General features: G+C 43.4%; 6 protein-coding genes across 7 annotated transcripts; 4 read left to right on the top strand and 2 right to left on the bottom strand.

The window, feature by feature from the left end:
• The first annotated feature begins 273 nt into the window (after positions 1–273).
• On the top strand, positions 274–6456 carry LOC136963443 (aldehyde dehydrogenase family 3 member A2-like). Its single transcript, XM_067257582.1, has 11 exons — positions 274–392; positions 992–1154; positions 1403–1634; positions 2873–2958; positions 3138–3346; positions 3707–3824; positions 3917–4058; positions 4263–4429; positions 4587–4686; positions 4778–5016; positions 5315–6456. The coding sequence occupies exons 2-11, from the start codon at positions 993–995 to the stop codon at positions 5327–5329; spliced, it is 1470 nt and encodes a 489-aa protein (XP_067113683.1). The 5' UTR covers positions 274–392; position 992; the 3' UTR covers positions 5330–6456.
• A 310-nt stretch (positions 6457–6766) lies between these two features.
• ca4c (carbonic anhydrase IV c) lies at positions 6767–10354 on the top strand. The gene is made up of 8 exons (XM_067257759.1): positions 6767–6821; positions 8677–8724; positions 8958–9122; positions 9235–9380; positions 9484–9576; positions 9732–9798; positions 9915–10078; positions 10169–10354. The coding sequence occupies exons 1-8, from the start codon at positions 6767–6769 to the stop codon at positions 10352–10354; spliced, it is 924 nt and encodes a 307-aa protein (XP_067113860.1).
• Positions 10355–10600: 246 nt separating this feature from the next.
• asl (argininosuccinate lyase) lies at positions 10601–14605 on the bottom strand. The gene is made up of 16 exons (XM_067256807.1): positions 14474–14605; positions 14109–14303; positions 13498–13581; positions 13345–13401; positions 13096–13193; positions 12791–12868; positions 12588–12665; positions 12440–12492; positions 12268–12330; positions 12067–12181; positions 11826–11910; positions 11668–11727; positions 11498–11581; positions 11344–11424; positions 11132–11238; positions 10601–10992 (listed from the first exon to the last, which is right to left on the bottom strand). Exons 1-16 carry the CDS (start codon positions 14489–14491, stop codon positions 10848–10850), a joined length of 1401 nt encoding a protein of 466 aa, XP_067112908.1. The 5' UTR covers positions 14492–14605; the 3' UTR covers positions 10601–10847.
• Positions 14606–14655: 50 nt separating this feature from the next.
• Positions 14656–16754, top strand: crcp (calcitonin gene-related peptide-receptor component protein). The gene is made up of 6 exons (XM_067256810.1): positions 14656–14698; positions 15066–15102; positions 15234–15332; positions 15438–15532; positions 15847–15904; positions 16082–16754. Exons 1-6 carry the CDS (start codon positions 14691–14693, stop codon positions 16226–16228), a joined length of 444 nt encoding a protein of 147 aa, XP_067112911.1. The 5' UTR covers positions 14656–14690; the 3' UTR covers positions 16229–16754.
• Positions 16755–17466: 712 nt separating this feature from the next.
• On the top strand, positions 17467–21884 carry tpst1l (tyrosylprotein sulfotransferase 1, like). Of its 2 annotated transcripts, XM_067256808.1 has the most exons (7): positions 17467–17496; positions 17599–17687; positions 18926–19646; positions 19846–20004; positions 20402–20655; positions 20991–21192; positions 21745–21884. In XM_067256808.1, exons 3-7 carry the CDS (start codon positions 19233–19235, stop codon positions 21787–21789), a joined length of 1074 nt encoding a protein of 357 aa, XP_067112909.1. In that variant the 5' UTR covers positions 17467–17496; positions 17599–17687; positions 18926–19232; the 3' UTR covers positions 21790–21884. The 2 variants fall into 2 exon arrangements, with proteins under 2 accessions (XP_067112909.1, XP_067112910.1); XM_067256809.1 differs by lacking the exon at positions 17467–17496 and having other exon boundaries at positions 17536–17687; positions 21315–21868.
• Positions 21866–23556, bottom strand: LOC136963569 (E3 ubiquitin-protein ligase TRIM17-like). The gene has a single exon (XM_067257720.1). It carries the CDS (start codon positions 23554–23556, stop codon positions 22348–22350), a length of 1209 nt encoding a protein of 402 aa, XP_067113821.1. The 3' UTR covers positions 21866–22347.
• Between the last annotated feature and the right edge of the window lie 564 nt (positions 23557–24120).

Below are 24120 nucleotides of genomic sequence, written 5' to 3'. Positions count from 1 at the left end.
ATTTGTATAGCCCTTTTACAAGCAATGTCACAGAGGGCTTTTACATTAACTAGACCCATTTGTTGCAATAATTTCAGTAACTATTTTAGTCAGGCTCTCATCATCTTATCTGATTTGGATTGAGAATCTGGCTATTATAACTTCGGTCTGATGTTTAGGCGTCCATTTATATACAACATGTCTTACATTACTGTAACAAACTCGTAAAGACTGCATTTCTCCAACCAGGACCTCCTATTGACAGTGAGGCCACGCCCTTTCCAGGGTTGTAACGGGAGATCGTTATTATGCTCAGTCCGTCACAGATCCTGTTAGCTGCAGTGTGTTCCGCTTTCTACTTTCTGCAAAACATCGACAATACCCCGGTGTGACTCGGAACAACAGCCTTTCAGGTAAGATATTATTGTTTTACAGTATTACTGAGTTGTAGTAGTGATATAACTAAATGCTAAATTATATTGAAGCAGGAAACAAAACGGATAGAATGTCAGGTTAGCGAAAATGAAATGAAAGGTCACGTTGGCTATCTCTTAACCTAATCACCGGTTTCTTTCTAATGCAAAACAAAATAAACAAAGATGAAGCTAAGGCAACTAAAAGTTAGTCGCAAAACAGGAGTATTTAGGTGCAGTTACATGTCGCAGGCTAAGCCTACAATGTAGGCAATATTTGCCAACATGTCGAAAACAATAAACTACAACAAATGTTACTGTAATAATGCAACAAAAGTTACGTAAAAGGATGTTATTTTAATGAGGGTCCAGCAGGGGGTTGTCAACAATGGGTTATGTAAGTGTATGCAACATTATATTAACAGAATAAGTTGCTAAGAACTGCCTAAAGCCATGCTATGTTGCATAATTTAGGCTGAACAATATCAATATCAAAGAGAGACTGAGCTGTAGTTACCATCATCAAACGTACAATAGGCCCTTAACAGTGAGGAAGCCTCAACTCTTCAACTGTTGTTAAGGTTTATTTTTGTGTTTAGAATGTCCCGGGAACAGGTTGCCGTGGAGCGCGCAAGGAGAGCCTTTCTGACAGGCAGGTCCAAGCCCCTGGAAAACCGGATACGACAGCTCAAGAATCTCCAGAGGTTGTTTGTGGAGAGACAAAAAGACATTGCTGATGCAATTAAGAAAGATCTCAATAAAGTGAGTCCAATAGCAGATCTGTTTGAGACAAGTGTGTGTGTTGGAGTGAGCCAGGTCATTTGTGTTTATACTATAATAATCCTCATCTCCTCTCTGAGACGATACTGCCTTTACCATTCAGACATTTACCTTGAAAATATCTACCTACAGAGAATCATTATACAATCAAAATCTCTTGTCACCTTTTAGATGAAACCACAGGTGCTGGATGTTATGTATATATTTTGTGTGTTCCTTCAATGCTCCAGAGCGATGTCGGAACCCAGATCTACGAGACCCTGGGGCTTGAGGGGGAGATTGCTCTGGTTGTGAAGAAGCTGGCAGAATGGGCTGCCCCGCGCCCTGTGGAGAAGAACCTGCTGACCATCTCAGACACAGTCTACATCCAACCTGAGCCCCTGGGCGTGGTGCTAATCATCGGGGCCTGGAACTACCCCTGGGCTGTCACCATACAGCCCCTCATAGGAGCCATCGCTGCTGGTAGGAGACCACCAGAGAAAGAACAGTGAATAACATTTTTTTTTTTACTCAGTTGCAAAAAGGCAGAGTTGAGATACATTTGATTTTTTTTACTCTCCGTTCTTCTCTGTTCTTTTATCAAATTTATCCTCCTATCTCTCTTGGTCGTCTTTCAATCTCTGTATTGCACAACATCAACCTTCAGAATACTCTGTCAAAGACAAATCTATGAACCCTGGACTTCATTCCTATCAAATCATGGTCATAGGAGGTTCTGTGTGTGTGTGTGTGTGTGTGTACGAACTCTGACCGCCATTTCTATCAGTGACTGCACCAAAAGGACTAAACGAGCTGGTCGTGTATGAACCGCAGATAATTCCAGTCAGATAACCCTCTGATGGCTATAGACTGCAGTTGGTGAATTATTCATCATGAATTAGAAAGTGTCCTTAGCAGACTACTCGGTTATCTTAGAGCCTTAAGATGCAAGTGGTTCTGTCTCTGTAACCCTACTCCCACCAGAGTTTACCATCACAGTCAGAGGCTTTCACTACACAGCATTTAGCTACCTGCGTTTTTTGTAGTTCACATAGTTTAGATTACATGCACTTAAGCAAAGTGCCTACAATCTTTTTGGATTAACACTGAATGGTTTAGCCTACATTTGCGAGGCACTGGCAATGACATAAAACCATTCAAAGTAAAACCATTAAGCTGACTTTGTTAGTGAATGCATTTGGAATGTATTTCATGTATATGTAGCCTTCATTACATAGCTGTTAACTTGTTAACTCATTTCTTGAATGCTGAAATGGTTCTTTTGATGTGAATGGGTGTGTGTGTTTGCGTTGGACTGGACTTTATCCTTTGGCTCTCTGCTTGTTGTCAGCTGCAAGAGGGAGGCTGTGTGTCCAGTAGGTGAGAGGTTCCAGCCTACAGACGGCAGTCTGTAGGCTGGAACTGCTGAGCAAACTTCACTGCCAGTCAGACTGAGCCACCAAAATTAGTATCCCAGAATAAATTTATACAGATATTATTCCTACAATGATTTTATCCCAGAATATGATCCCAAAGCAACTGGATCATTATTAAGTATCAAGTCATAATTCATATTTACATTCACATAATTATGACAATATTATCCTGTCAATCACTCTCAGCTGTCTTAGTTAACTTTTACTTCACTTTTTCCACATGAACATGCTCAGAGATGGGCTCCATCATGGTTATTCTCATGGTACTTTTGTGCCTGCTTACAGGCAATGCTGCTGTGGTGAAGCCCTCGGAGGTGTGTGTCCACACCGCCAAGCTCATGGAGGACCTGCTGCCCATCTACATTGACAAGGTGACGTATAGGAACCGGTCAGACCGTCTCTCCAATGCCTTTACACATGACATCACAACACCGCTATCGTTACGCCTCTACGACCCTGCCGTCGGATTGGGGTGCGTGTACAGGCACAGACAGCAGCAGGTTAACTGGGGTGTGTGTATTCCTGTGTGCGTCGTGTATGTGTGTTGTAGGAGCTCTACCCGGTGGTGACCGGCGGCGTTCCAGAGACCCAGGAGCTCCTGCGCCAGCGGTTCGATCACATCTTTTACACGGGCAACAGCATGGTGGGCCGTCTGATCATGGAGGCAGCAGCCAAACACCTGACCCCTGTCACCCTGGAGCTGGGGGGAAAGAGCCCCTGCTACATCGACAAGAACTGTGACATCAGCATGGCGTGCCGGTGAGCACCACGCCGCACAGCTCTCCTTCTTTTCGTATCAGCTGAGAGGGACAGCGATGTCATTGGATGTCAGTGATATTTGATAGTCGATAGTGTGGTTGGATGAAGCCATCTTGATGCGACAGAACAGAATCGAGCTTTTCTGAATACAGAAATACCGCACACGACTCTTTCTCTTTGTTTCAGGGTTGGCAGATACTACACTGTTGCGATGTAATAATAATGTTCATTTAGCAGCCGTTTTGATCCAAAATGGCATACAGGGAAAGAAGAGCAACATATCAAGCCCTTTCTTGTGCTCGTAGTCATCCCATCTTTGTCATCCTCCCTCTCTTGCCTCTGTCTCTCTCTGTGCCTCAGGCGTGTGACCTGGGGGAAGTACACGAACTGCGGGCAGACCTGCATAGCCCCAGACTACATCCTGTGTGATCCCAGTATCCAGGATCGGGTGGTGGAGGAGGTCAAGAAGTCCATCAAGGTACAGTCCCCCTAGCCACAGGGCCACAGGCAAAGGGACGGTACCATCAGTACTCAGTTATCAGAACTGCCCTGTGTGTTTTATTTTGACAGGCCTTCTACACAGAAGACCCCAAGACCTGTCCTGACTATGGGCGCATCATCAACCAGCGCCACTTCAAGAGGATCATGGCGATGGCAGAGGACAGTACCATTGCACATGGAGGCGACAACGATGAGTTTGATTGTTACATAGGTACGGAGGTCGTATGGATTAAAAGGTCTTCACTGATAACATTATTTACTTGGAAAGATAGTGATTACTCGGTTGTGATTTGGATTAAAAACACCATGAGAACTAATTTGGACTTAATCTGGCACCCCACAGGTTTGTCTCATCACACCTAACAGAACTGTGCGATGTACTGGATGTTGACTTGTGTCTGTGTTCCCCACTCAGCCCCCACAGTGCTGCGGGATGTGCAGGCAGAGTCAAAGGTCATGCAGGAGGAGATCTTCGGTCCTCTGCTTCCTATCGTGACTGTCAGTGGACTTGACGAGGCCATCAGCTTCATCAACCAGAGAGAAAAACCCCTCGCCCTCTATATCTTCTCGCCAGATGATAAGGTGCTTCACACACACACACACACACACACACACACACACACACACACACACACACACACACACACACACACACACTTAGTGCACTGCTACGGTAAACGTGCTGCAGTGTCAGACAGTGACATCTTGTGGTGCTTTCTTTCTCTCTGTCTCTGTAAAGGTGATAAAGAAAGTGATAGCAGAGACCTCTAGTGGAGGAGTGCTGGCCAATGACTGTCTGGTGCACTTTTCAGTGAGTGCGCTTCCCTTTGGAGGAGTGGGTGAGTGCCTCTGTCACATACGCAAACCAAGCCACACACACACAGACACACACACACCCTGACCCATGTGTTCTCTATGGGTCCCATGCAGGTAACAGTGGTATGGGCTCTTACCACGGCAAGTTTGGCTTTGACCAGCTGAGTCACCTGCGGGGCTGTCTGATCAAGCAGCTGAAGATGGAGGGGGTCAACGACATGCGCTACCCCCCACACACGCACAAGAAGCTGGGCTGGGCCCGGTTCTTCATCCTCAAGAACCCAGACCTGGGCTGGATGGGCCGCATGGCTCTGCTGGCCGTGCTGGCTGTGGTGGCAGCCGTGGTGCTACAGGTAGGTGGTCAGATGGCTGAGCAACCTTCTGATTGGGCTACCAATCAGAAGGTTGCCGGTTCGTAAGTCGCTCTGGATAAGAGCGTCTGATAAATGACTAAATGTAATGTAAATGTAAGGAGAGAGGTGGAGGGAGGAAACCAGATTTACTATCAGGATGAGAAGGATTTACGGTCAGAGGAGAATTTGGGAGGAGGAGAGCTGGGTGCACAGATGGAGAGGTGAAAACAGTGTGATGGTCTATTAGAAGTGCTGGTGAAAGACATTGATTGGGGGATTTCTGTTTGTATTTTTCCAGAGATTTCTGCTGTGAGGTCACAATGATATACTCTTGTTACCACTTATTAATGGAAACCACTAAGGAATGGACCATGGACATCAAGAACTTGATGAACTCTATCCCAGATGTGTCTCGATAATGCTGCACCCTTCATCGTCTGCCTGACAGTGACAGAGAGATTAGGGGACACAGTCCCTTTTATATACATCCTCCAGATGTATCATTTCAGAAGGAGTAATATTAGCAAACTAAAGATTTATTTAAATGGGACCTTTAACATGTTTATGGCACTTTAATCAACGTCTTATGTTATCAAAAGAAAGAAAAAAAAAGCCTTAAATGTTCATTTTAAAAACCGTTTTACTACTTTGCTGCTTACACTCTTGTTAATGAAGTAACCATGCTGAAATGCCTTGGCAATGTTGTTTACCTGACTCCTACACTCTGAAGTTATACAGTTGTTGTGCATTCCATAGTATTCATTTCCAAAATGATTTGTCATAGAGTTTCTAAGGGTTTTTGCCAATCCTTTTACATTTATAAAGGTATGATCAAGAAATGATATTTTACTGGTGGTTCACTACTAAAACTACATGTTTGCAGTTATGCTTTAGTGGATACCAGAGAAGCACAACACGTTTTGTAACCATTCATAACACGTTGAGTCAGAAGGCTAGATTGCTTTTGCTTTGTTTTATTGCAATTGTTTATTCTCCATGCGTGAATGTGTGTTGGTACATCGTTTTTACTATACTGACTATATTGACACTGTTAATCCTATGAGGCCTTATTATGCTTGACTTCAAACACCACATCATCATCTTTGCTCGCATTTCCTCTCAATCTGTGTGTTGATTGGTTGAGCAGTCAATTGCAATTTTATTAACTTCCTCTCAAGCCACAGGCCTGAGCAGGGATGAAGGCGGGCAGGGACTAGTGAAAGGGTTGATTGCTACTCTTCAACATTCCTATGGCTTAGCCAACTTGACCAACTAACTGATTGTATTCTTTGAGGTAAAGTCAATGAAGCCATTGTATTCATTTTTTCATTTAACACTGTGACTGTAAGGAACCAGGCTTTTCCCATTGCATTTCAAAAACATGTCATTGATTGACACAAGTTGTAATTCCAATTAAAAGAATTGCCATTCAAATTTAAATGTTGGTCTTTGTACACATGTCAAATAGCATAGTGATACAGCTATATTATGGTCTGGTCTACACAGTTACCATTGCAACCCGTGCTGACCTGGTGATCTGACCACAAGATGTCAATGTTACTCCTGCTACAGCTATCTAAGCAACAAGTGGAAAGGTCTCCTACAGTACACCTATCACATTCTCTGTCTCTCTGTCTCTCACTCTTGCACTTAATTTCTCACTGCCTCTGTCTACCTCCTCATAGGTGTGCATGATTGGTAAATGATTGTGTCGTCTTGGATTGATGTGCTCTGTGTGTAAGCAAAAGCCATGGGTATCTCTCTGCTTCTCTTCGCACTGCTCTCCATTTTCTCCCACTGCTCAGGTAAGATTAACCGCTAGAAATACTGTTAATACTTGAATTTTATCAACACTGGCCTGTGACCAGTGGCATTGTCAGATCCTCTTGCATGGGGTGGACTGATGTGTGGAGTAGTCTTTTTGGGGTGGGACATTAGTTGTTTTTTACCATGTAAAGTGTGTTCAACTGCTAAATGGGGGTATATAGAAAAAAGCTGGATGTTGCCCCCACCCGACACAACATTTATTGGCAAACATTGAGATTCTTCTATATACGTAGTCCCCCTGGCTATGCCAATGTCTGTGATGAACTGGTGACACGCTAATTCGCCACCAAATTTAGCTCAACAACATTTATTTAATCCAAGGGAGAGACTGTTCACCTTAGTTGATTTAATCTGTTTGATTAGAGGGAGAGTGACAGAAAATTAACCAAAAGGAAGACACTGGGTGATCTCAATTTCATGAGGCACGTTTCAGTTTCTTGTTTTGCGATCCTGATACCTGTGTGTATCGGGCATAACTTGAAAGTCTTAACAGAAAATTGTATTTCCTAAATCTTTTTTTTTTGTTGTAATTCTCACACCACAACCATTCTGCATCTTGATGCCCTTTATTTAGGTCTGTGCCTGAGACTGTGTACTTGGTAATGTAGTATTGTAGTGTCTCAGAGTCCCAAATGTGAAAATAGACAGGTGCAAGTAGGAGGCAAGTAACTGACTACCTGTGCCTGTGCATTGTTCTCCTGATGAGAAAGTCTGCTTCCTCCCAATGGGCACCTTTGTTAGAAGCACTCAGTGTTGGCATGCACATATGTAATCTTTATAATGAATTTGGTGCCTAGGACAGACAGTACAACCTGCCACAACAACATCCAGGAGACAACACAAACCCTCTCAACTTTCATCCTTAAAGGGGCAATATCAGAAGGATAAGCATGAGGAAATGTCACATCGACATATTATTTATAGGAGGCCTACTACCCATTTAATAAGTGATTTAGATCGAACTATGTTCATCAATGACCCCTTCTGCAACTTTTCTCTCTTTCCTCTTCACTGTTATTTACTGAACTGTACAGTGTCTTGTCCCCTTTCGAGTGTTTGTGTGCCCTCTGCTTAGGCCTTGGTTTGTAAATATGTGCCTGGCTCGGTAGTCTGAGAACTTGTGCCACAGGACAGATGGTTTTGTGAGGTCACTGAACATGTGTGAGGTCACTGAACACTAACCCTAATCAAGAGTTTGTGACTGTGTGTGTGTCAGTTGAAGTGTTGACTCATGCAGAACCCAATCAGATCACATTAAGGCTTAAATAAACATTATTAACATCATTATTTTGTAACTGGGTAACCTGTTCCATCATCTTTGTCTACTGTGACGGGAATGTATGGAAGAACTTGTCACAGCATCTCATTTCTAGTTAGAATCACTGAGTGAGTCTTTTAATGTCTCTTGGAAAATGAAAGATATTATTTTTATTATTTAGGCTTGTTGTCATTGTGTGATTTTGAACCTCAGCCTAAAACAGGCTGGTCAGGTAAGAACACAGGTAATATGTATATTTAGTCAATAATCTATCGTTTCTTTGTGTGTGTGTGTGTCTTTTTTGTGTAGGACTGCCATAAACCCTTAAAGGTCATCACGTGTGTTTGTCTGTGTAGGTCAAGAATTATGCTTGCTGACTAGGAGAATGAGCTGTGGTTATCAGAGCATGGTCAAATAGTTCCTATAAATAAGTAATAGTGTCAGTTAATAACTGTAGAAACAAAAGGTTGTTCTGCCAAGGTGGACCTGTGATAGGAAACCCCACGTCTATATAACGCCTGTGAATATACTTTGTGTAAGTTCAACTGAAAGTATACGGTGTGCTTCTGTTCTAGCTCAGTGGTGTTACCAGACCCAGTACTCCTGTGATGACAGATGCAAAGGTAAACAATGAGTTACCACAGAGAAGTGTAACTCAAACCCTAACACACTGAAGAGCCCACTTAAACACAAAAGAGCTCTTCTCCACAATGGAGCTCACTCAGATATCCTCTCATGTACATTAACTTTCTAGAATCTACACTGTCCCTCAGAACCTGGGCTTGCACCAGGGTTCTATTCCAATCAAAAGCCCTGATGTCAGCAAATGGATTCAGAGGTGAACATGTTGTTTCAGACCCCAGCCGCTGGTCAGAGCAGTTCCCAAGCTGTGGAGGGGATCGGCAGTCACCAATTAACATCGTGACCAGCCGTGTGCAGACCAATAGCAGCCTCGCACCCTTCCATTTCCATGCATACAATGGTACCTTTAACATCTCTGCGGAGAACATGGGACACTCTGGTGAGAATGCAAAGAAAACTTGAGACAAGTAAAGAATTATGTTCGCATTAACTTGCCTGGGAAATATGAATACGAACCTTGTAGAATGAATCTTTTCTTTCTGCTCTCCTAGTTCACTTCGACCTACCAGGGAAGGTGCAGGTGAGTGGAGGGGGCTTGCCGGACCGGTACCAGGCAGTCCAGTTCCATCTCCATTGGGGTATGGAAGGAGGACTTGGGTCAGAACACACCATAGATGGAGAGAGGTATCCCATGGAGGTATGAGGACCTGAACCGATAAGTCTCTTTTGGGACTTTTAGTTTCTTTTCATAGAATTTCTCATTTTTTCCTAGGCATTATTTTATGTCTGTTTCTCTGTAGCTGCACATTGTCCACGTCAAAGAGATCTACGCTTCTTTGGAGGAGGCAGCGCACGACCCCTCGGGCGTGGTGGTGCTCGCCTTCTTATTCGAGGTCCAGTAGTGAGCTTGATGTCATGGTCTCCGGCAGACTCCTGCTTTGCCATTGTCTTTTCCTTTCGACCTGTAACATCACATGTAAAAACTCCATCTTAATAACCTTCTGTTGGGTTCAAGTTCAGTTGTATATGTATCTCGTCTTCTCTCCAGGAGTCCAGTAATGATCAACCTCACATCAACACACTGATAGAGGCACTGGGGAAAGTCAGGCAAAATGGTACCTGCTCAATAATCTGAGATGCTGTACACAACACGCTCTAGTCTTAGACTTCATCTTCTGTTTATAGGATTATGTAGCATTGACAACCCCTCCTGTCCCTTCTTCTGTTTCAGGAACCAGTAGCCTTGTCACAGGGTTCCGACTCAGTGACATCATACCCTGCGCTAAAACCCTCCACAGTTACTATCGCTACGTGGGCTCCATGACGACACCAGGCTGTGATCAGGCAGTGGTCTGGACTCTGTTTCACCAGACCCTCCTCATTAGCCACAGCCAGGTATGAGATGACACTATAACAAACCCACTATGACCCCCACCCCCTTCTCTCCCAATCCTCCCTAACCCTATCTTCCATTTCACTCTCCAGTTGGTGTCTGTAGCCCAGCAGTGTCAGTTCTGGACTGGCCAGTCAATGCATGGAATCTTCCGGCCTGTCCAGCGGCTGAACGGCCGGACTGTGTACAGGTCGAGTGCCAGCCTTGCTGTGCCTCGTCTGAGCAGCACCGGCCTGTGTGTTCTGTGTGTACTGGGGGCTCTGGGGGTTCTCTACTGAGATGGAAGCTAACTTGCTAAAAAGTACTCTAGTCCTCAACCTTAAAACTTCACTAAGAAGTGTGACTGTAGGATAATGGGATGATTGTCTGTGAGGCACTTTGTTCTTTCTTATTTAACATTTTCAATTTGCTGCATGAAGGGCAAATCAAAGGCTTGTGTAAACAATAGTTATGCAATCTATACAAAACCCACTTTTTAAATGTGATAATGACTTGTGTTGTACAGTATATTAAATCAACAGCAATTGTTTTCCAAGATTTATGATTGTATGACAAAACCAACTTTTTGAAATAGTTTCTTTTAACGATCATGGCAAGGCACAAAACGGACCCATTTGGTTTTAGATAAATTCAACAAGCCAGAAGGCAAATATTTTTAAACTCAGTAACATTCGATTTTTACACATCCAACCCTTTGATTGTTGCCTGTAACAGTTCTGATGCATTTTCAAATGTAGTGATTGTTTGTCTGAAGGGAGTGATGAACAGAGGTCACTGTGATTGGCTCTTCAGCCAGGCCCTCATGTGTTCTATCTGGGCACTGACGCTACTCTTAGCTGTACCACCGGGGGCGCTGTACTGCTCCACACTGCTGCCATAGTCCCACACCGAGGAGACGTCACTGTCAAACAGAGGACTGAAAAGAGCACAGAAGGATTTTAGACAAAATAGATGGAAAACCAGAAGAATAAGACCAAATGTAAAATTAGGTGGGAGCTTCAACATTCATACTTAATATATTTCACTGTGTGTGTGTGTGTGTGTGTGTTAGTCACCTGGCAGTCAGCAGGTCGTCCACAGAAAGTTGGTTCAGGGGGATGTTTTTGGATTCGGCCAGAAACACAGCTTTACCAGAGACACCATGAGCCTCTCTGAACGGCATCTGACAAACAGATACAACTAAATTGGTACACAGAGAACTACTAAACCCATTACAGCTAAATTACTTACTCCAGACACAGACACACACACACACACACACACTCACTCCCTTTCTGACGAGGTAGTAGGCCAGATCAGTAGCCAACATGTCAGGGCTGAGGGCAGCTTCCATCACACTCTGGTTGATCTGGAACAGGAAACAGGAAGTGGTCATAAACATAACTTTATTCCAATTCCAATCTCTCTTAGGAGTGTCTTACCTTGAGGGTGGACATTACACCTGTAGTCACCTGTAACACAGCATGAACTGTGTCATAGCAGTCAAACATAGCTTCCTTATCTTCCTGAGAAAAAGAGAGAGAGATCAAACAACAAGACCATTGCGTGCATACGCAAAGGGACAAGCCTTCGGTTGTTTGAACGTTTGAACCTGTAGGTCTTTGTTGTATGTGCTAGGAAGGCCCTTCAGTGTCATCATAAATCCAGCACACTGCAAAATACAGATAGGCAAAGGCAGGGTCAGCAAAGAAACCTCGATTGGGTACAGTTTTATGAATTTCTCAAGTTGCAATTCAGCAGGGATCTTACTCTGCCAAAGACACGACCAGCTTTACTTCTTATCAGCTCCAGACTGTCTGCATTCTTCTTCTGTGGCATCAGACTGCTGCCTGTACTACACACAACAGACACACACAAAATTACATCATTTAAATATAAAACATAAAGACAGTTAAAAACCCTGACTTAGAATCCAGTCTCACACGCACACACACACACACACACACACACACACACACACACACACACGCACACACACACACACACACACCTGTAGGCATCAGAGAGGGTGACGAAGGAGAACTCCTTTGTGCTGTAAAGCATCAGGTCCTCTGCCATCTTACTGAGGTGTGTGAGACACAGAGACGCCCAAAACAGGAACTCAGCTGGAGAAAATAGACAAGACATGTTAAGACAGCTCCCAATGCAACCACACTGCATCTATTGGTATACGGCGAAGAAATTACCATACCAACAAAATCCCTCTGCCCAGTAGCATCCATGCTATTAATGCTGATGTCATCAAAGGCCAGCTCTAATGGGCAGACAAGGGGGGGGAGTTAAGTGCCAAGATCTATTACAGTAAAACGAATTCTAGATCAGCAGAGACTTCATAACTCAAGAGTCTTGCTCTCGTGCCTTACCTTTGCGAAGCAGCTCCCTGTCGATGTTAAATGGCGTCCCAGCTATGGCCCCACTGGGAAACAAGGAATCCCGACAGAGTATGAGTTTGATTAGTGTGTGTGTGTGAGTGAATATTACTACATACCATGAGAGCATACTGATGGATACCTTCCCAGAGGAAGTACATTGACTCGTCTCCGCATCTCCTGGAGCTGCTCAACATCTCTGCTTAAAGCCACTGCATGACTAGAGGGAATAAAATACTTATTACTAAAAATTATTAAAAAAAATTGGTTCTAAAACTACTATAAACTTAAGACTCCTATGAATACAATGTCTTACTAAGAGGTATGGATAATGAGAGAGGCTACCTCAGAATCCAGTGGCTCCATCTGATTGGCTGAGCCCTCTGCATGTGAGTGTATCCAGGAAACAGCACTTCAATCTCCCTGAGATAAAGAAGTGCATGAGTGAGGGTGTGTGTGTAGTGTGTGTGTGTGTATTTGTGCAGGTATACGTGAATGGGTGCGTGTGTGTGGTGTTTATGTGTGTATTTGTGCATGTGTAATTGAATGTGTGTGTAAGTGAGTGTGTGTGTGGTGTGTATTTGTGCATGTATAAGTGAGTGTGTGTGGTATGTATGTGTGTATGTGTGCATGTGTGTACGCATGTTTACACTGCTGCTCTCTCCACCATGGTGGTGATCAGCTGGAGGGCGTTGGCCTTCAGAGTGAAGATAGCATCTCTAAGCCATAGCCTCATGTCCGTCACCACCTGCTCAACCAATAAAAGCAACACACACCAACTCAAAAGTATAGTTCCAGGGAAGTCCTTCCAGCATGCACTATTATGGTACACCTCTCACACTTCAAACTCAACCATTTATGAGAAATCATTCGGCCTTCGAAAGAATAGTGAGACCCACCTGATCATTTCTACTTCTTCCAGTGTGAAGCTTTCCAGCTGGCTCACCAATCAGCTCCTAAGGAAACAAAATCATGCACATTGCACACACACAGATCATGTGCATCTAACTGAGTCGACAGTTTTTTGTTGACAGAAGTTAATGCTAGCCTACCTTCAACCGGCGCTCATTTGCTGTGTGGATGTCTTCATCCCCTGGTTTGACCTGAAACACTCCTTTAGACCATTCCTCGTGAATCTGAAACACATGCGCACACACACACAATTAATACGGAAAAGCAGTGCAGCATCAATACCTTTACACAATGTTAGAAAATATGACTCAAATATCAGAAATGGTGATATATTAGCACAACCTCTGTTGTGCTAATATAAATGCTTGTGTTTCAATTCAGTAGTTGAGCAGTCTAGGATTTGAAGCTGTGCGACTGAAATTGTTATTTTGTATTTGGCATCTGAACTATCACATGACTCTATTGTCAGACACATAGCACAGAAGTAAAATGGAATTCTGCACCGAGGCAAATTGTTTTGTTGTCGCCTATTAACCTAGTCACTTCCGCGTGGAATATTACACATTTATTTTTAGTCTTCTCCCACGCACTTGGGTTTCAACGCAGGAAAACTTTTGAATTTAACGTCCTGAAGTCATGTCGCACAGACATTTAGGTTTTAAAACGGTCTTAGCCTACTCAGCAACAGGTATAAATCATTCTCAATACTTTATATGCTACATAGTTGGCTTTTACTGTCGATTCTGTTCACCTTGTCCATGCCCTGAAGGATGTGATTCATGTCTTCCAAGCTGACCAGTTTGGCTCTCTCAAGTGCTCTCACATACGCCTTGCTGCCGTGGATATCTGCGTCCCACATTCGCTGGTCATATGCAATAGACGCGTTGAACTTCTCCATAATCGGGTCAATGTCTCCCACGAACCGACCACCCCATAGTTTGTTTCCCTGGGAGATGCAGAAAATACGGAATTAGTGTTCAGATATCATCTAGCTTGAACACTGAACTGAGTCCAGCTGACATATTACTGGCCAGCTGACACGCTATATAAACAAAACACAGACATACACAAATACACGTGGAAAACAAAACAAATTGTGTTGTGACTCCATCTTACCTCAGCATTTGCCATCATCCCACTGTATGCAGTAAAAATCCTAACAAGTAGATAAAGACACAGCTGTACTGATTTTTAAAAATCGTTAACCCGTCAAGTGAAGCCTGAACAGGTTCTGACAATGGTTATGGTGGATTGGCTAGGAACCAAATCGCGTGAAGAAAGATTTTCTACCCGGACTTACTCTGTACCGAACTCAGAAGCAGTTTCTGGCAAAATGGAAGTGTAAGAATGATATAGCTCCACTTGTTTTATTATTTCTTAAGATCAACAGTTACTTACACGTCATTAATAAATGTAAACATTTTATCTCACTTAGATTCCCCTGTTTTATTGTTTGTAAATATATGAGCATCAGGCTCAAGTAATGCTAGTTACAGCTCAGATTTTCTGGCACTAGCTGACGTTAGCTCAAAAAACATTAAACGCTAGTACTACAAGCATTGTGGGTGTAAATAGCTAGTGCTTGTAACTGTAGCTAGCTGTGTTTTTTTAGAAGTCTAATGTGTGACTTGATCACAATAATACCTGCTCAGTCTTACAAATGTGTTTTCGATTTCGCATGAAATACTCTCTGTTTGCTTTGTAATAGGAAAGATGCCAACGCTGCTATGCTAAGCAACTATGAAGTAAGTGTTCTTATCTTTGTCTGTTCGTTAATATGTCCATGGTCTGGTCATCCCTGGTGTTTGTGTTACCAGGAATGCTACTGTGTTATGCAAGATTGACCTCTTGCTCAATCAATCTCTCTCACTCTCAGGTGTTTCAGCTACTGACGGATTTAAAGGAGCAAAGAAAAGACAGTGGTAAAAATAAACACAGCACTGGGCAACAGAACCTCAATACAATCATGTATGAGGTTAGTAACTCATTCTCGTCAGACAACCCACAAACATTTTAATTCTGATAGGTGTTCCCATAGTCATAGTTTCCATTACTGCCTTGTGTGCATGTCTCCTCTCAGACGCTGAAGTACTTATCCAAGACACCATGCAGCAGACAGAGCCCAAAGATCATGAAGGACTTCCTCACCACCATGATGCCCCATAAACTTACCAAGTAAATGAGATCGGCCAATAAGTACATTTGAGTAGCACAAAAGCAAATGTATGTATATGTGAGCGCATGCATTGCGTTGCCCATTTAGTCATTTAGCAGACGCTCTTATCCAGAGTGACTTACAGTAAGTACAGGGACATTCCCCCCGAGGCAAGTAGGGTGAAGAGCCTTGCCCAAGGACACAACGTAATTTTGCACGGCCAGGAATCGAACTGGCAACCTTCTGACTAATAGCCCGATTCCCTAACCGCTCAGCCATCTGACCCTAAACCATGTACCCCTAACCATTTACCGATTTCTCTGTTTGATGTCAGGGCTGAGAAGCTGCAGCTCCTGAACCATAGACCACAAACAGCAGTAGAGATACAGCTGGTAAGGACCCACTGTTACTCTTATTTATATTCTTATTTTCCTCCCTTTCTCCTCCAGGGTATCTGCTAGTTGTTCTCCGTGGGTCGTGTTTCATGTTTACATTTTATGACAGTTTGATATAACATTGTAAGGATGTATGCATTTTCACTAAAAATTTTTGTGTATGTTTTTTCCCAGATGGTTGAGGAGAGTGAGGAACGCTTGTCAGAGGACCAGATTGAGGAGCTTATTCAGAAAGTTACTGAGGTCCTCCCTGGCGACCCGGAGCAAGAAGGCACTGCCCCCGCAGATGCACAAGAACTGGACGGGGGCACCAGCCAGTAACAATGCAGACATGGGAAAAGGGAGGATACAGTGTCTCACCACAGTCCTGATGAACACAGAATACCTTGCATTCATCATAATTGTTCACTTCAGATACTATGTTGGGAGAGGCAGGTTAAGAGGGTGTACTGAACATGACTACAGTATCTAGAGATTATTTGTAGGATCAGTCTAAACCCACACTCCTTCTGTGCTGTTCATATCTTTAAATGGCGGACATAAGGTAAGCAGTTGGAGATGAAACTGGAGCAGTCATCTGAACCAATAGCGCAGCAATATAAATGAGGACTGCATTTTCATTGAAGATGGGATGAGCTGGAAATAACAGGTTCTGTTGAGCTGACTGATCGTAGGACCCTAGAACATGTTTTGTCTGAAAATATGGATACTAGGATGCACAGGGAATGTTGACAACGATACATAAGACTGCCGGTACTGTACCTGCATGGTCCTGCAGTGTCCTATAGGCATATAGATGGTATCAAGTGTATTACAAACTGCCTAATAAACAGGTTCCTAACTTTAATGTGTCTGTTAGTATTTCCCTTTTATGAAGCTTGAATTGTGCAAACCTGACTTCCTCTACAGTTCCCCATTCCATTTAGTCATTTAGCAGACACTCTTATCCAGAGCGACTTACAGTAAGTACAGGGACATTCCCGCCGAGGCAAGTAGGGTGAAGTGCCTTGCCCAAGGACACAACATTTGACACAGCCGGGAATCGAACTGGCAACCTTCAGATTACTAGCCCGATTCCCTAACCGCTCAGCCATCTGACTCCAATTCTGTTGACTCCAGTTCTGTTGTAATTCTACTAAAATTATAGCCACATATCTCTTGGAAATCCTATCATGATTAACACCAATGGGTCGGATAGTATATTCTTTATCTTATCTTTTTTTTAATTATTACTTTTTTTTAATCATAATCCCGGTGGAGTGGGAAATAGCTAGTTTATATCTGTCATTGTGGTTATACAATTTAATCTGCTCAGTAATCGGAAGAGTTGTGTTCTGGGGTTACTGAACGCAAAATATATTACCGTACTCTCATTTTTAAATACAAAAATCACATCCACATGCCATATGTTTGGTGGAATTGTGGTTGTACCTGTATGTTCTAGTTCAGTATCACAGTTCAGTATCCGCCAATGAAGGCCTCAATGCACAATATGCTGGTCTGTCACTTGGCCAATCAGCAAACAGCTTTCACTGTTGCAATACAACAGGCCAGACGGTTGGAGCAAACATTTTGGGCAAACTTCAATGGTGACAAGATGTGTTTAGATGTTAGATACAGAGATTAAATTATCTTTAACTTGTTTGACAGTTTTCCATTTCCTATACAATGTTTTTATTTTTGTATCTTAGCTAGTGATCACAGTGTAGCAGTCCAAATTCAACCTTCGCTCGTCGCACTCAAGGCACAGACGCTCTGGTGTTTCAGACCTCGGCACTTTGTGAGTTATGATGATTCTAAATGAATATTCTTATTTTTTGCATTCAGCCTGTAGCTAGCTACCAATAACGTATAAAGATAGATCGCTACCCAAGGTTAGCTGGCCTGCAACACGTTGGAAATATCTCTCGGAGGAAAGCTCTCTCCTTTTGTATTCTAAAGCATTTCTAGCACGCAGACGCAGAAGGGGCCGTAGATAGCAACCAGCTAGTCCTAATACTGTCGTAATGTTGGAGCTAACATTATACTGTGCACAAAAATACAGAGCTAACAAATGACGGTTAACAATGAGATCAGGGCAAGCTAACGTCACATGTGAAAGATAGGTCATTCACCCGGCTTCAGCTCATTGCGTTCACCTGGTCAAGACGGACAAAGAGGACCAACTGGAGGTGGTCCGATGTTCTACATTCCAAACCTGTTGATTTGTTGCTAGTATAGTAGCTTAAAGCTGTTATTCGATCAACCTGCACAGGCACAACAACAACAGTCAAATTATTTTGTCACAAGCAAGGCTACACTTCCTCTTTCTGTTAAGTCAGTATTTCTGTTCGTCAACGTGTCTTATTAAGATATGTAGCTATAGTCAACGGAAGCACTTTGGAATATTCGTTCGAATACACCTGAACACGATGTTCCTGTTATTTCATGGGTTTTATCACAAGTTGCTTTTAATACAAAATCACTTTTTTGCACACATTTTGAGTCAAACATTGTTTAACTGTTACAGCTCCTTGGTTTATGCACACCTTGGGAGGGCAAGCGCTCATCGTGGTAACGGTGTGTTTCCCCGTGTCCCTTACACATGGCATCCAGATGCCCTTAGTCTGCCTCTGATGAGAAAGCGAGCCGTTTTTACCTGCGACAAGCAACTCCATAGCTCACTCAGAAGGTCCACAAAGCTCTACAATAGGAGGTCTCTAGACCGTAGACAAATTGCTTTGGGTTCTAGTGTGGTTAGATGCTGTCACTGAAAATGAAACATAGCAGTGTAGCAGTTTGTGGTTTGCACATGTGAGTGAATGTGTGTCGAGAGAGATAGTACTGAGCTTACACAAAGGGGATATAGGGCTGAGGTAGCAGTTAGTGGTTCCCAAAATGACAGTTTTCCATGTGCACCTGATATGCTGCTTGTCTGCAATATAATTACAGCAAATCTTACAAACATCTGCAATAACATAACTGTTGTTATTTTGTGACTGTTATTTACTCAATTATGGATGCATGCTTTTTTGACAGGTATGATGTTGGTTCAGACTCATGGACGGGCCTGGAATCAGGTCGGCTGCAGCTCTGGTCTCAGCCACCAGGAGGGGCTTTAGAGTGAGAGGGGATCAGTCCTACCTCCCTGCCCAAAACACTCTTCTGAAATCTTCAGCCTGTCCTCACCTGTTCCCTCAACACTTAAACAGACACTTTTTTTTCTCTCTAACCCCCTCCACCCAATTATTTCTCCTGTTTTGACTTGATCCCTCTCAGTCCCCTAACCTCTCACCTTCACCTAACACCTGGTGGTTGTTTTAGTGAAACTCCCTTCAGAATAAACATGAGGAATCCCAGGCTGAATATGTTTTTGGTAGGTGTAATCCTCTGTTCAGTGTCCCTCCTTTACTTGGGCCTGAGTGGCATCGAATGCCCACCCAAGAACAGTGGCCATCGATACAGCTGGGTAGACCCCCACCTGGGACACATCAACCAGAGCCAAGCTTTTCCCATCTACTACGGAGAGGACACCCCCCTCATTTTTATTGGTGGATTCCCCCGTAGTGGCACCACACTCATGAGGGCCATGCTGGATGCCCACAATGCTGTGCGGTGTGGGGAGGAGACACGCGTGATCCCCCGTCTACTAGCCATGCGTGCCACCTGGAGTCGCTCGGCCAGGGAGAGGGTGCGATTGGATGAAGCTGGAGTCACCGATCAGGTGTTGGATTCTGCCGTGCGGGCGTTCCTCTTGGAGGTAGGCTGAGCGAGAGGTTTCCTAAGAGCTTGGGAGCTCCCTCATCATCCAGTATAAGCTAGTCTAATCGACGAATGATTATCTTGCTACTAGACTTTTAGGAAACCCCCTACTACTGAACGTAGTATCTACAGAAAACAATGTAGCCATTAGTGTAACACCAATGAAATGACAGGTATTTGTCTGATGTCTCCTCCAGGTGATAGTTGGTCATGGAGAGCCTGCCCTCCGTCTCTGCAACAAAGATCCTTTTGCCCTGAAGTCTCTCTCCTATCTCGCCAGCATCTTCCCCAAGGCCAAATTTGTACTGATGCTACGAGACGGACGGGCGACCGTCCACTCCATGATCTCACGCAAGGTACAGATTGTGTGTGTGTTCGGGTGTAGATCTATGTTGCCATGATGGTAAATTAACTGTAAATACATTGTATTCGCTATTATGCTAGACCAGGGGTCTCCAACCCTGTCCCTGGAGAGCTACCTGCCTGTTGGTTTTTGCTCTAATACTAATCTAGCACACCTGATTGTAATAATTAGCTGGTTGATCAGGCAACTTGTGTTGAATCGGGTCAAATAAGTGTGGTAAGATCAAAAACCAGCAGGCAGGTAACTGGGAACAGGGTTCTTGGACCCCTGTTCTAGATTATCTGTCACAGAATATCTCCTATAACACTTCCTGAAAGACTTCAGAGTCCTGTGTTTTCTCTCAACTAAATATCTCTCTCTTTTTGGTTTTCCCTGCCCTCGTTCTGTAGGTCACCATCTCTGGTTTTGACCTCACCAGTTACAGGGACTGCCTGACAAAGTGGAGTCGTGCTGTAGAGGGCATGTATAGCCAGTGCCAGGGGTCGCCAGAGGGCAGCTGTCTACCCGTGCGCTACGAGCAGCTTGTGCTACACCCAGAGGAAGAGATGAGGAAGCTGCTGCACTTCCTGGGGTTGCCATGGGACCAAGCCGTGCTCCACCACGAGGAACTGATTGGCAAAGCAGGAGGGGTGTCTTTGTCCAAGTGAGTGTTGTGTGGTTGTGGTGTGACACTTCTGTAATTGTGAGAACATAAGCATGAGTGTGAATGTGAAGGTAACTGTCTGATTGGAATTATGTGATATGAATTACCCCCTCCAGAAGATGGCATTCTGGGTTGTGACCGAGCTGAATATAGTATTCTGTGCCACGTTATGTTAAACTAGGGCAGACAAGCATAAACTATTTCATATATTTTAAAATGCAGTTCATCACCGTTATGCAAATACTGTATAATGTCTGAAATGTGTATTCCTGTTAATTTAAATACAATGTTATGTAGATTGAAAACCACTGTGAAAGAGTTTACTCTGTCTGCAGGGTTGAGCGTTCGACAGACCAGGTGATGAACCCTGTGAACACAGATGCTCTTTCTAAGTGGGTGGGACACATCCCCTCTGACGTCATGAAAGAAATGTCCGACATCGCCCCCATGCTCGCTCGACTTGGCTACGACCCCCGTGCTAACCCTCCAGACTACACACAGCCAGGCCCACTCCTCCAGTCTTTCAACTATACACAGGTGAGATTTTATCCAGTGTCTAAACTATAAAATCACGTATATGCTTTTTGTTATAGCTTGCCTGTTAATATGTAACAAGTGAATAACCTTGGTGATAAAGATTATGCTATTTCTATCCTCAGCTTTCGAGAACAGAAACGCCACACCCTAGTTAGGTGGATAAGGCAGAGGTCACTTCTTATTTGTACATTGTAAAACACCTTGTGTGGTTCCATGTTCTACATGCACCTTAAGCAGACTGTCCTGAATGAAGATCCCCCCCAAACATGCATTTTGATATTTGTAGTGAAATGGATGTCAGCTTTCAACTGCATTAATTGATTGTAATACAGAATGTGTTATTTTGCTGAATTCATAAAAATAAAAATAAATCCCAGAATTTTGGGGATGAGTTGGTAAGGAAATCCCTAGTTCTCGGTCTCTGGACTGAGTCTTTGCTGACAGAAACCTCAGTTAACCAATATCAGTATTATCGTGTATTATAGTGTACATGTGAATTTGTACCATAGTTTTTCTGATGGTAAGATGAATATTTCTGTAATTTCTCATCAGCTGATCATCAACCTGGGAATACGTTTTAAAAGGTCCATGGAGTAAATAATGATGGAAGCATAACTGTATATTTCTAAAGATGTGAGTTTATTTTCTTAATAAATTATTTTGTTGTGGGTCATTCAGTAAAGTGACAACTGTGAATGATTTGTTCTAAAACACATTTGACATATTCCAACATATTTTATTTTTTGAATGAACAGCACATTCCCTATGTACTCCTCATTAATGAATAACAAGGAGTCATGTACATTTACATGTATTCATTTAGCAGACGCTTTTATCCAAAGCAACTTCCAAGAAAGAGCTTTACAAAAAGTGCATAGGTCCATGATCATGAACGAGATAGCCACAAAAAACATTGCAGGAAGCCAAAACATGAGCATACACTGTGATAAGCAACCAAGTGCCAATTGGAACAAAACAAAAGAGCAAGTAGTTAAAGTTACAAATAAAACATGAACCTCCAAAGTGCAAGACTTTACCTGTAGGAAAGCAAGCAACAATAATTAACATGTAAGCTGTATTCCACACATTCATCACTTGACAATATCTTCTGCTGGTAGCTGGTAAACCGTTGTAATGCCTCGATAAGTCGTCTTTTCAACAATCTTCTGAATAGAATTGACTATTGGACTTGCTTTTCTTAATTTTCTTGAAGAATGAGAATTTTTTCTGAGATGACGACAGAGATGTCATAGAGGTGGAGCTGGGGATAGTGGACCAGAGGGTATCTTCGAATGTGGAAGAGGTTGGAGAGGTTGGTTCAAATGTTGACCGAAACTCATGACTTTGTCGACTCATTGTTAAGGGAGGATTGATAGCCCTGGATAGACTTATCCCAAGACCCTTTAGATCAAGGTATTCCAGGAGATTCTCTAGCTCATTGCATTCTTGGTCAGGGGACTTTGAGGCAGGATCCTGGGTCCAGGGCTTCTTTGGACTTGGCAAAGGACACTTGTTAATCAGAGAACCGCTTTGCACCTCATTCAAAGCAGCGTAGTGGTTCTCTGCCAACACAGCCTTCACCTCATGGATGCCTGTCTCTGTCCACCAGCGTAAGAAGTCCAAGGGTTGATCCATGTTGAGGCCAGCTTCTAGAATGGCCTTCCTCTCTCTTCCCTCTTTTATCACATTGTCTATGTTCTCCAATTGTCTCTCACAGTCTATATTCAGCTCCTCCAGTTCTTTAAGGGCTTGTTGCTCTTTTAATTTCAACTGTTGTTGCAACTCTTCAAATTGCCTGCAGATCTCAATCTTGAGGCTGTCGTTTCTAGCCTTTGTTCTCAAAGCAATGTCCTGCTCACCCTCCTGGAACTTCTTGACTGCACTGACGTCCTCTTGCAAATCGAACAGCGTTGTGACTATTTTCATTTTGATCTCGTCCTGGGCCTCTTTCAAGGGTTTGAACTCGTGTCCCTTGTGGTCTTTCCCATCCCGGCATATCACGCAGATCAGCTGTCTGTCTGTCTCGCAATACAGCTTCAGAATCTCTCTGTGTTGAGGGCAAGCTGATCGTTTGGATGCAATAGGCTTTTTCCTTCTTTCCAATGTGGGTTTCCTTCTCTCTTCTCCCTCTATGCTGTTAACCTCCTGTGCCTTGGGGTTGGTGTCGAAGTTCGTGTCTCTGAACAGACTGGATCTGCATATTGGGCAGTCATGGAGCTCATTTTGGCTGTTCTCGAGGCAGTCCCTGCAGAAGGTGTGCTTGCAGCTGAGAGTCACAGAATCTGAGGAATTCGGAACAGCTGAGTCTCTGTGAAAGATGGAACAGCTAAGGTGTTTGTTTAGATTAGAAGCACTCTCAGCCATACTGATCAGTTTGAAGACACAAGTACGAAGAGAATTGTTCCTGTTGACAGATATAGCTGCTTTATATCCCTTTCCTTAACTTTTATGGTGCAATTATGTGTAGGACATTGTGTTTCAGTTGATTGTCCCCTCCCTTCTGGGTGGGGACAATCAACTGCACTTCTAAGAAGGGAGGGGACAAGGAGCAGGTTTTAATAACCACAAGGGTATATGCCATGAAGAAAGATCAGTTGTTTGAGCTTACCAATCATGTCATACTTTACACTTTTCATATCTAGTAGAATAAATGTGAAGATCTAAAATTTGATCCCTTCTTGCAAGAATAGCTCTGTCATAGCATGCCCTTAAAGAAATTGGAGAGGAAAATAATTCATAGCATCAAGTGATTATGTAGCAAAGAAAAGGATGCTTTGAATCAATGGAGGTGTCCTGTAGTAGAGTTTTAGTGGTGCTATTTATAGGCCTGGCTAGGGCTTAACTGAGCATTCTGACTTCTGAGTAGAGGGAAATGCTGTGGGTGCTGTTTAACGTCACTACCCATTATTTATGCTCCTGTGCAGGCTG

Source organism: Osmerus mordax, chromosome 19 (genome assembly GCF_038355195.1).
Source record: "Osmerus mordax isolate fOsmMor3 chromosome 19, fOsmMor3.pri, whole genome shotgun sequence".
In the NCBI taxonomy this organism is placed as follows: Eukaryota; Metazoa; Chordata; class Actinopteri; order Osmeriformes; family Osmeridae; genus Osmerus; species Osmerus mordax.
This window is presented reverse-complemented; position numbering and strand designations above follow the sequence as displayed.